The sequence below is a fragment of the Anas platyrhynchos genome, chromosome 3, assembly GCF_047663525.1.
Source record: "Anas platyrhynchos isolate ZD024472 breed Pekin duck chromosome 3, IASCAAS_PekinDuck_T2T, whole genome shotgun sequence".
Taxonomy (NCBI): Eukaryota; Metazoa; Chordata; class Aves; order Anseriformes; family Anatidae; genus Anas; species Anas platyrhynchos.
This window is the reverse complement of record NC_092589.1, coordinates 117,328,245-117,339,363: the sequence shown is the minus strand read 5'-3', so window position 1 is coordinate 117,339,363 and position 11,119 is coordinate 117,328,245. Positions and strand designations below refer to the sequence as shown.

The following is an 11,119-nucleotide window of genomic DNA, read 5'->3' as shown; positions in this document are numbered from 1 at the left end:
GCTAAGCTTAGGGTCCTTCAGCCCCACACAGACTGCAGGGATGGGAAAGGGAGAGGACATCAGGAGCCGTTTCCAGGAGTGAGAAGCGAGGGGGACATCCTGCTTTGAAAGTCCAGCTGTTCAACCGAACAGTCTGCAGAAAGAAAACACACTTTGAAGTCATCTGCTTTTTTGTTTTCCTTCTTTTTTTTTTTTAATCTCTTAGTGCATATCACTTCTGGATAACAATGGCAATGACGTTTCAAGACTAATCCCAATGGAGATAATCAGTTTGTATTGCAGGTGGCTTGTTTGCAACCTTGTTTACAAGGATTTGCAGAGACATCAGGTCCTGTGCTTCATGCTACCAACTGGACAGCCTTCATTCTTTTCTTTCATTTCTTTCTGAAAGCCCCCAGGTCAGGCAGCCCCATGGAGCTGAGGGGAATGGGGAAGGTGCTGTCTGACCTATGGTTCCTCCTGCTCCTCACAGGGCACCTTCTCCTTTCCTAGATACTTCCACCTCCCCTGGCTTCTGCCCTGGAGTGTGTACAGCACAAAGCCAGTAGTGAGGCTTGGGGCTTAAACACAACTGCTGCTATTTCTGCTATCACAGTCACAGCCCAACTTCATCTCCAATCCCAAAGCTTACTTTTTGCAGCAAAAGAAAAATCTTGAACATTTTCCTGAGATAATAAAGGGGAAAGAGCACTTCAGAAATCCACAGAAGCCCTTTTCTCGATGACATTTCTCCTTGTTTTGCGGAGCCAAGGAGGATCCTGCACAGAGCAAAAGTTAAAGAAAATGAGCATGAGATACCTATAAAAATTGTGTGTGGCTCTAGAGGGGCTGATACTGCCCATGGATCTCAGCCAACCATGTGCACAAAGCAACAAACCCCAAATCCCAGCCATTCATCAGAACCATCCCCTCCTAATCATTACCCATCTCTGGCAAATCACTTCCCAAGGACACGGAGAACCCCATTCATGTGAGTTCGCACCTCACCCCAACTGCCCTCTTCTCACCTGCAGCACCTTGGACCAAGAGGAGGATGAAAGGGAAGAGCAGGTACAGGATCCGCATGGTTTGCGCCTGTCCCAGGTCTTCACAGAGCTGCAGAGGGGAGGCACCAAGGCAAATAAGAAAGGGCATGGAGAAGGGGGCTTGGAATTAGAAGATCTTTAAGGTCCCTTCCAACCCATTCTGTGATTCTATGATTCCTCACAGTTCTTCCTGGTGTTTTCCCCAAAACACAGACTAGAAGACTTACATTTAATTGTTGATATTTTATTCAAAACAGCATCTACTGAAACTCAGATTATAAGGAAAGAAAAAATACTTTTAATATCTATAGTCCCTCAGGACTTTCACAGGGCATGTTTGTCTCCTGAGCAGAATTAAACAATTTTCCTGCAATACAGAATCAAGGGGTGACAAGAGAGATGCTTTCTAGCACAATCAGCAGGTCAGAAGTACCCCTAGTGCATTTCTTCTCTCACTTCTGTCTCTTCTTAATCAAATGCCAAAGCAGAGATGGTTTGCACATCAGGAGATGCTTGTGTCAATTGTCAATGCAATTCCTGTAGTTAGATCAATAAAAATTCCAGGCTCTGGAACTCAGAGAAAAGTTTGCACCTGGAGATGCCATGCTATATGAAGGGCTAGTTGGTGCTATACACCTCAAGCAGTCCAAAGCTGGCCACTGAAACCACCCCGCCCTATCACCTCTGCTTCCCCAGGCTCAGGAAGGTCATCCCAGCTCAGTTAGGGACTGCAAAACTTCAACTATGTTCATTTCCAGGTTTCTGAGCAATAAGAAGACTCCCCAGCCTCATATTTACTGCTAGTGCTCTCTGCAGCTGAGCCCCAGGGAGGAGCAAGAAGGCAGGAAATTCTTGATGACCGAAACAGTAACACAATTCAACCTTTTGAGCTGACTGAAGACTGAAAAGATGGAAAATATATTTAGCTACCTGAACTTTTTCCCATAAAGTCCCTGTTCAAGAACAGAAGGTGTTGGGTGTCTCCTCCAGCATCAAGGCACCTTACCGGTCTCCCTTTCAGTTAGGAAACCCCAGCTCCAGCTTCCACATGCTCTGGGCTCCAATACTCATATGACTGTTTATTTTCCTTCCCAGCCTCCACCAGTTCTCATTTATATTCACAGATTCTTCCAACAGTTTGCAATTCAGATGCTTCCAGGAAGATGGATTTGCACAGAGAGGCTGAATGGCATCTTTCCTGAAAGAGGCCCTGGAATTACTTACCTGATGATGGGTTTGGTTCACCAGGAATTACGTGCATCCAAGGAGTAATGTTTTGCCCCAGACCCCCTGGTTTTATACCAGATGGGAGTTGGGCTTTTTTCTGCTGCTGCCTCTGTCCTTGGCCAATCAGCCAGTTAAACTGTGGGCATGGTGGGGTTGTTCCTCATCCCTCCCTACTGCTAAGGTCCCTGCTGGGGGCAATCAGCATTGCAACAGCAGTCATCACCGTTATCCTCATGCAACACCTCTTGTGACACTCCGGTGCACAGCAGACACATGGGCTGTAGTGGTTTGTTGAATTTTTTTCAGGATGTAAAAAGCAATTGGTTGGTGCAGACAGCAAGCAGCAGTCTGATCCCAGAAGAAAAAAAATCCTTCTTTGCCTCCTTCCATCTGCTTAAACCCATCAGCTTGTATGTGATGTGCAAGAACATGCAGACGATTGAAAACCCTCTCACCTGCAGGCATTGCAAGAACACTTTCATCTGTGACAAGATGTCTGTGCACCTGACGTGCCAAACTTTCTGTCTAGTGACTATTCAAATAGAGAGTAACACCAGGATATGTGTTAAGGTCCATAAACCAACCAACCCCATCCATCTGCATCTGCTCCTAACCCATTCCTGGTGAATAAACCACTGATATAGTCATGGCTTCTGCAGCCACACCTTGGGACAAGTGGCAGTCCTTGCATGGAAGGAGGGAGCTGTGCTGCACGTTCAACTCAGTGATTGCCTCTCAAGGTGTTTGGAAGAGCTTTTCTGGTGTCCTGAGTCCAAGGGTACACCTGTTGGGAGTTTTGGTGGTAGAGGTTGGCCTCTGGGTCTTTTCTCTTTGCACACCACAGAGATGCCAAGTCATAGAGGCAGAATAACTGTAAGGGTGTATAGAGCAGAGCGTCAGTTCCTCCAAGGGTAATCATCGAGGCCTTTTCCAATGCAACAAGGGATAATGAGAAAGGGAGGCAGTTGGTTACAGTTGTGGTTGAGGTTGGGAGAAACCTCTGGAGGTTCCCTTCTGCTACAGCAGCCCTCCCCCCAAACAGGGTGCCCAGCCCCACATCCCTGGGCTCAGGGAGCTCTCCCAGGAGCAGCCCCTGACCCCTCTCGGGGCAGCCTGTGCCAGGGCTCCGGCACCCCTGGGCCCAGCAATGCTGCCTGAGGGGCAGGGGGAGCTGCCGGGGCTCCAGGCTGGGCCCGGGGCCTCTGGGCCTGGCCCTGGGCACTGCTGAGCAGAGCCCGGCTCCGGCCTCTCCGCACCTCCCTGCGGGTACTGACGGCCATGGGGGAGCTCCCCCGGAGCCTCCTCTGCTCCAGGCCCAGCAGCCCCAGCTCTTGCAGCCTCTCCTCACAGCACGGGGGCTCTGGGCACAGCAGCAACTTGGTGTTCGTCCATTGAACACATTTTGTTATTCCTAGGTCTCTCTGGTGCTGAGAATGTGGGAACATTCATTCCAGTGGAGTTACCTGATGGAGGGCTTCTGAGCTAAGGGGTGATCACCAGAAATGACTCTCCCAGCTGCACTAATTGGTGGGCTAATGAGCTACAGTCTCCACTTCCAGAAAGGCTGAACCTTATTGCTGATAAGGTGTGAGCCAAGGGTCCCTGGGCAAGGGAGAGTGTAGAATCACAGAATCATTAAGGTTGGAAGAGACCTCCAAGATCACGTGCTCCAACCATCCCCCTACCACCAATGTCACCACTAAACCATGTCCCCAGGCACCACGTCCAAGCTCTCCTTGAACACCCCCAGGGGCAGTCACTCCACCACCTCCCTGGGCAACCCGTCCCAACGCCTGACTGCTCTTTCTGAGCAGAAATGTCTTCTCATTTCCAACCTGAACCTCCCCTGGCACAAGTTGAGGCCATTCCCTCTGGTCCTATCACTGGTTACCTGTGAGAAGAGGCTGACCCCCAGCTCCCCACCCCTTCCTTTCAGGCAGTTGTAGAGAGCAATAAGGTCTGCCCTGAGCCTCCTATTCCCCAGCCCAAACACCCCCAGCGCCCTCAGCCACCCCTCACAGGACTTGTGCTCCAGGCCCTTCACCATCTCCGTAGCCCTGCCCTGGACATGCTCCAGGGCCTCAAAAGTTCCAGGGCCTCCACTGCAGAAGCCACAGAGCTCTGCCAAGGCATGGGGTGTGCAAGGGAAGGGGGAGCAGGAGGAACAAAGGGAGGATATGGAGAAAAGGGTATACATGTAAAAGGGCCGGTTGTGTGTAAAATGGGGCCGGTCAATGCGCTTGTCTGGCCTAACCCTGCGCCTGATCACCACACTCTGTCCAATCTTATTATATTTCCACATTCAATCTTTTATTAACTCTGCTTATTTGCACTTCCTCTCCTATGTGTGTGTGTGTGCCGAAGGACTGTGTGCTGAAGGACTGCATGAGACCTAGGGGTGTGCATGAGTGAATTTAGGGCCAGCTGCTGGAGTCAGGCTGCGCATGCAGGCCCTGAGGTTACTTTGGTGCCAGCTGCTGGAGCCAGCAGGGTCCTGGCATAAGCAGGTGAGTAGATTACCCGTGAAGCAGATTAGGGGTCTAGGCAAGTTCTGGATGGGCAGAGGGGCCATGTCCATCAGAAGACCCAGAAGACACAGTTTTGCTAGGACAGCTTCCTAAAGAGCTCACACATACATGGGCAAACACGAATGTGCAGTCTGATCCATCCTTTTGGTGTGCAGTCCACATCCCTTTGGGCAGAGACAGTACCACCATAGCATACAAGATCACTTTAGCACCAAGCAGCAAGACTGTGAGTCCTCGGCACTCGTGGAAACATGGGTTGAGCACTCATCCAATGAAGAAACTACTGCCCACCACAGAAAGGGACTGAGGTGGAAGTACACTGCCCAGTTCTGCTTACAGCCAGTACTGTTGGTGCCCATGGCTGCCTGGGACAAGGGACACCCATGCTCAGCAGTACCAGCACAGGGCTCCTGCTCACCTTCCCCTTCCTCACCTGCAGCAAACAGCCTGGCCCCACAGGGACTGCCAGCCCCGGCTTCCCCACGGCGCTGGTGGGGAACAGCAGCCCTGGGCACCCTCTGGCACAAGGACACGCTCACACTTCCCACCAGCTGCAATGCCAAACTGCACGCCTTTATTGGAGCAGGGAAAAGCAGCCTGTGGCCAAACCACAGCAGGCCCATGGAACAGGACGTCAGCAGCTGTTTCCAGGAGCGAGAAGCGAGGGGGACATCCTGCTCACAGCATTCAGGGCATCAACCCCATGTCCTGTACAGAGAAAGAAGAAAGCTTATCACCTCCTTGAAACTTCTCTCTTTTGTCTCTCTCCCACCTCCTCTCCAAGGAAAAATGAGTCTTGAGATTCAAGAGTCAAATGCCCAGAGGCGAACTCATGGCCTTACAGCTGATGGCTTAGAACTGTGCCCTCCTTAGTGCTGGTAGCCCTGACTCCAAGTCTTTGCAGAAGCATCAAGAACAGGACCGTGTCCTTCACCATCTCCAAAGGGCAACCATAACCCTTTGCCAGCAAGGTAGAGTCCTCTGCAAAGGCTGGGCAAGCCTTGTGGGGCAGAGCAGAATGGGGAGGTGCTGGCTAAGCTTAGGGTCCTTCAGCCCCACACAGGGCTGCACCCACACATCCAAACCCACAATGCCCTTCCTTTCTGGGACTCTCCTGCACAGTACATTCTGCACATGCTGATGGTTAGGTGTGGACTAGGAAGAGTTCTGTAACAATCTTTTGAATGGACGAAGGAGGAATCCCTTTCCTCAGCCGGTACCTTACCTGATGCAGCAGGCTTGGAAACCCGAACATCTCCCAATATGTCTTTCAGGGAAGTGGCAGCTCCCCACATGACACCTTCCCCCTCTTATTCTGCAGAGGACAGAGTTTCCTGTTCCAATAGAAAGAAATGCACAGTAAGCCATTGTAAAGATGATTGCAACACAGGTCGGAGCACAGGCACAGCTTCCCAGACAGGTTCTGGAATCGGCCTGCTTAGAGATCTTCAAAAGTCACATGCAGAGTCTCCAAACACAGTGACCTTGGGACACTGTGCTGGGTATCAAAACAATTTCTGTGCGAGCCATTCCATGAAGCCAACATCCCCCTTGGGCTATCTCCCATCCCTGCACAGGACAAAAGGTCCCTCTGAAGGACGCTGCTGTCCACACCTCAGCACATCTCCCTCCTTCCCCTCTCACCTGCAGCGCCCTGGAGAAAGAGGAGGAAGAAGGGGAAGAGCAGGAACAGGATCTTCATGGCTGATGCCTGGAGCAGGTCTTCACGGGGCTGCTGCAGAGAAGACAAACCAAGGTGACAAGGACCAGAGGGAGAAGCCCAGGTGGTGCTGCAGCAGCCTGGGCACAACTTTGAGGAAACCAAAGAGGATCTACATCCAACTACAGGAAAAAGATATTTTCTCAGTCTTTTTCTTCAGGAGCGTTCTGAGGTGTGCACCTACCTGATGGAGGTCCTGGTGCTCAGGCACAAAGAGAGCCAAGAGGAATCCCTCGTGTCCACGTGCCCCTGCGGCCACAGAGTGCTGCTTTGCCCTAAACGTGAGGCTTTTATCCCGCTGCTGGTGGGTGGGAGCTGGGCTTCCTCCTGCTGCCACCTCTGCCCTTGGCCAATCAGCCAGTGACCCATGGGCATGGTGGGGTTGCTGCTCGTCCCTCCTGGCTGCTGAGGTGCCTGCAGGGCTGTTGCAATCGTCACCGTTATCCTCACGCAACACAGCTTGTGACACCCGGGGGCAAAGCACAGACGGCTTCCCTCAGGCGTCCTCACATATTCTTGATGATATGACATGTTGGTGTCCTGTGGCAAGGACTTGGAAGGATGGGGATGCAGGGCTGGGCTCTGAGAGAAAAGCCCCGCAGCTGCCCCAATTCAGTCAAGAGCCAGCTCCAGCCGACTGCAAAAGGGACCTGCTGGTGGCCAGAGCTGAGCTAATGAGCGACACTGGTTGTGCCTCCATCATAACAGGGAATCGTTGAACCATTTGGGTTGGAAAAGACCTCTGATGGAAAAGACCTCTGATATCATCAAGTCCAACCCAGAAATAAGCACTGCCAAATCCACCATTAAACTATAGAATGACAGAATCATTAAGGTTGGAAAAGCCCTACAAGGTCATCTGGTCCGACCATCCCCTTACCACCAATGTCACCACTGTACCATGTCCCCAAGCACCACGTCCAAGCTCTCCTTGAACACTCCCAGGGACGGTGACTCCTCCACCTCCCTGGGCTACTTGTCCCAATGCCTGACTGCTCTTTCTGAGCAGAAATGTCTCCTCATTTCACAGAATTACAGAATTAAAGAATTATCTGTCTAGGTTGGAAGAGACCTCAAGATCATCGACTCCAACCTCTGACCTAACACTATCAAGTCCTCCACTAAACCATATTGCTACTTCCAACCTAAAACTCCCCTGGCACAACTTGAGGACATTCCCTCTGGTCCCATCACTGGTTACCTGTGAGAAGAGGCTGACCCCCAGCTCCCCACCCCTTCCTTTCAGGCAGTTGCAGAGAGCAATAAGGTCTGCCCTGAGCCTCCTCTTCCCCAGACCAAACACCCCTATGACCTTGGCCGCTCTTCACAGGACTTGTGTTGCAAATGCCATGAGGGAACATGAGGCCTGGCACTGCAGCTGGTCGAGGGAAGGGATTGTCCTGCTCTGCTCTTTCTGTGGCTGTTACATCTCGAGCACTGGGGGCAGTTTGGGGTGTATCAGGGTCAGAAGGGCACAAATCTATTGGAGACTGTCCAAAGGAGGGCCATGAAGGTGATGAAGGGTCTGGAGGGGAAGGCGTGTGAGGAGCAGCTGAGGTCCCTGGGTTTGTTCAGCCCAGAGCAGAGCAGGCTGAGCGGAGGCCTCATGGCGGCCTGCAGCTCCCTCACGAGGAGATCAGAGGGGCAGGCGCTGAGCTCTGCTCTCTGGGGACAGCGACAGGACCTGAGGGGACGGCATGGAGCTGGGACAGGGCAGGGTCAAGCTGGGGGTGAGGGAAAGGTTCTGCACCCAGAGGTGATCGGGCGCTGGGTCAGGCTCCCCAGGGCAGTGGTCACAGCACCGAGCTGCTGGAGTTGAAGAACGGTTTGTACAATGCTCTTAGACATAGTGATTGGTTTTGGGTGCTGCTCTATGGAGCCAGGATTTGGAATCAATGGTCCTTGTGGATCCCTTTCTACCTTTGTGCTGGTGCCCATGGCTGCCCTGGACACACAGCACCTTCCTCACCCGCAGCAAACAGCCTGGCCCCACAGGGACTGCCAGCCCTGGCGTCCCCACGGCGCTGGTGGGGAACAGCAGCCCTGGGCTCCCTCTGGCACAAGGACACGCTCACGCTTCCCATCAGCTGCAATGCCAAACTGCACGCCTTTATTCGAGCAGGGAAAAGCAGCCTCTGGCCAAACCACAGCAGGCCCATAGAACAGGATGTCAGGAGCTGTTTTGCAGGAGTGAGAAGCAAGGGAGACATCCTGCTCACAGCATTCTGGGCATCAACCAAATATCCTGTACAGAGAAAGAAGAAAGCTTATCACCTCCTTGAAATGTCTCCCTTTTGTCTCTCTCCCACCTCCTCTCCAAAGACAAATGAGTCTTGAGACTCAGGAGTCAAATGCCCAGAGGCGAACTCATGGCCTTCCTGCTGATGGCTTAGAACTGTGCCCTCCTTAGTGCTGGTAGCCCTGACTCCAAGTCTTTGCAGAAGCATGAGGAACAGGACTGTGTCCTTCAACATCTCCAAGGGGAACCATAACCCTTTGCCAGCAAGGCAGATTCCTCTGCAAAGGCTGGGCAAGCCTTGTGGGGTAGAGCAGAATGGGGAGGTGCTGGCTAAGCTTAGGGTCCTTCAGCCCCACACAGGGCTGCACCCACACATTCAAACCAACAATCTCCTTCCTTTCCTGGCTTCTCCTGCACAGTACATTCTGCACATGCTGATGGTTATGCGTAAAGTAGGATGAGTTCTGTAACAATTATTTCAAAGGACAAAGGAGGAATCCGTTTCATCAACCATAGACCTTACCTGCTGCAACAAGGTACGATACGATAACATTTCCCAATCTGTTTTTCAGCGAACTGGCAGCCCCCAAAACGACAGCGTCCCCCTTCTATTGTGCATCGGATATCGTTTCCTATTGCAATAGAAAGACATGCACAGAGAAGCCATTCTAGAGATAATTTCAAGAAAGTTCAAAGCACTGGGACGGCTTGTCAAGAGTGGTTCTGGAGTCAACAGGCTTAGAGAACATCAAAAGGCACACGGAGAGGCTGGAGACAAGGAGGCTTTGGGACACTGTGCCGTGATCAAATATGAAACCACCTTCAGGACCAGCCATTCCACCAAGCCAACATTCCCCTTGGGCTCTCTCCTAAAGGCCAGAAGATCCCTCTGAAAGACGCTGCTGCGCTAACCTCAGCCTTGCTGGTGGGAGATCTTGCAGTGACAAGATCAGACGAGCAGATGGACACAGGCTTGCAACCAACACCCAATCCCCTTACTGACCCCTCAATAAGCCCGGACTTTCTTTCTTAGCTCTTTCGGCACCCCACTTCCAAGTCCTCTTGCAAAGACACTCAGAAGGCTTCTTTTAATCAGTCCCTGCTAACCTTTGCATCCCTCCAACAAGTGGCATTGCTCCCCTGGACACGGAAGAACACATTGACATAGGTCTACACCTCAGCCCATCTCCCCCCTTCCCCTCTCACCTGCAGCGCCCTGGAGAAAGAGGAGGAAGAAGGGGAAGAGCAGGAACAGGATCTTCATAGCTGGTGCCCGGAGCACGTCTTCACGGGGCTGCTGCAGAGAAGACAAACCAAGGTGACAAGGACCTGGGGGACAACCCCAGGTGGTGCTGCAGCAGCCTGGGCACAACTCTGGGGAACCCCAGTAGTGGCTACCTGCGCCTACAAGAAAAAGGTATTTTCTTAGCCTTTTTCTTCAGAAGAGTTCTGAGGTGTGCACCTACCTGATGGAGGTCCTGGTGCTCAGGCACAAAGAGAGCCAAGAGGAATCCCTCGTGTCCACGTGCCCCTGCGGCCAGAGAGTGCTGCTTTGCCCTAAACGTGAGGCTTTTATCCCGCTGCTGGTGGGTGGGAGCTGGGCTTCCTCCCGCTGCCGCCTCTGCCCTTGGCCAATCAGCCGGTGACCCATGGGCATGGTGGGGTTGCTCCTCGTCCCTCCTGGCTGCTGAGGTGCCTGCTGGGGCTGTTGCAATCGTCACCGTTATCCTCACGCAACACAGTTTGTGACACCCGGGGCCACAGGAGGCACATAGCCTGCCGTGTCTGGAGGGCAATGGCACCACGGGCACCCTGCAAGGAGAAGAGGGCTTCCCTCAGGTGTTCTCTGATATTCCTGGTGATACGACTTCTTAGGATCCTGTGGCAAGGGCTTGGAAGGATGGGGATGCAAAGGCTGGGCTCTGAGAGACGATTCCCAAAGCTGCCCCACGTCAGGCAAGAGCCAGCTCCAGCTGACTCCAAAAGGGACCTGCTGGTGGCCAGAGCTGAGCTAATGAGTGACACTGGTTGTGCCTCCATCATGACAGGGAATCATTGAATCATTTGGGTTGGAAAAGACCTCCAAGATCATCTGGACCAACCATGTCCCCAACCACCAATGTCACCCACTGAACCCTGTCCCCAAGCACCACGTCCAACCTCTCCTTGAACACCCCCATGGACGGTGACTCCTCCACCTCCCTGGGCAACCCGTCCCAACGCCTGACTGATCTTTCTCAGCAGAAATGTCTCCTCATTTCCAAACTGAACCTCCCCTGGCACAACTTGAGGACATTCCCTCTGGTCCTATCACTGGTTTCCTGTGAGAAGAGGCTGAACCCCAGCTCCCCACCCCTTCCTTTCAGGCAGTTGCAGAGAG

General features: G+C 52.6%; 2 protein-coding genes across 5 annotated transcripts; both read right to left on the bottom strand.

The window, feature by feature from the left end:
• Positions 1–627: 627 nt before the first annotated feature.
• LOC139998574 (ostricacin-2-like) lies at positions 628–2,370 on the bottom strand. The gene is made up of 3 exons (XM_027455381.3): positions 2,250–2,370; positions 1,008–1,095; positions 628–758 (listed from the first exon to the last, which is right to left on the bottom strand). The coding sequence occupies exons 2-3, from the start codon at positions 1,063–1,065 to the stop codon at positions 628–630; spliced, it is 189 nt and encodes a 62-aa protein (XP_027311182.3). The 5' UTR covers positions 1,066–1,095; positions 2,250–2,370.
• A 2,958-nt stretch (positions 2,371–5,328) lies between these two features.
• LOC113843319 (uncharacterized) lies at positions 5,329–10,859 on the bottom strand. Of its 4 annotated transcripts, none has more exons than XM_038177674.2 (7): positions 10,206–10,859; positions 9,946–10,068; positions 9,263–9,371; positions 6,685–6,922; positions 6,425–6,515; positions 6,006–6,114; positions 5,329–5,488 (listed from the first exon to the last, which is right to left on the bottom strand). In XM_038177674.2, the coding sequence occupies exons 2-7, from the start codon at positions 10,001–10,003 to the stop codon at positions 5,476–5,478; spliced, it is 618 nt and encodes a 205-aa protein (XP_038033602.2). In that variant the 5' UTR covers positions 10,004–10,068; positions 10,206–10,859; the 3' UTR covers positions 5,329–5,475. The 4 variants fall into 4 exon arrangements, with proteins under 4 accessions (XP_038033602.2, XP_038033603.2, XP_071892644.1 ...); XM_038177675.2 differs by having other exon boundaries at positions 9,946–10,033; positions 10,206–10,858; XM_072036543.1 differs by having other exon boundaries at positions 6,425–6,512; positions 9,946–10,036; positions 10,206–10,855.
• Positions 10,860–11,119: the final 260 nt, after the last annotated feature.

Excerpts from the sequence above, each read along its gene's own strand:
- LOC113843319 (XM_038177674.2), bottom strand. The coding sequence starts at position 10,003 with ATGAAGATCCTGTTCCTGCTCTTCCCCTTCTTCCTCCTCTTTCTCCAG. Across the intron at positions 9,372-9,945 it reads CTTTCTCCAGGGCGCTGCAG|GAAACGATATCCGATGCACA; the intron begins GTGAGAGGGGAA and ends CTATTGCAATAG. Across the intron at positions 6,115-6,424 it reads CTTTCTCCAGGGCGCTGCAG|GAAACTCTGTCCTCTGCAGA; the intron begins GTGAGAGGGGAA and ends CTATTGGAACAG.
- LOC139998574 (XM_027455381.3), bottom strand. The coding sequence starts at position 1,065 with ATGCGGATCCTGTACCTGCTCTTCCCTTTCATCCTCCTCTTGGTCCAA. Across the intron at positions 759-1,007 it reads CTTGGTCCAAGGTGCTGCAG|GATCCTCCTTGGCTCCGCAA; the intron begins GTGAGAAGAGGG and ends TGCTCTGTGCAG.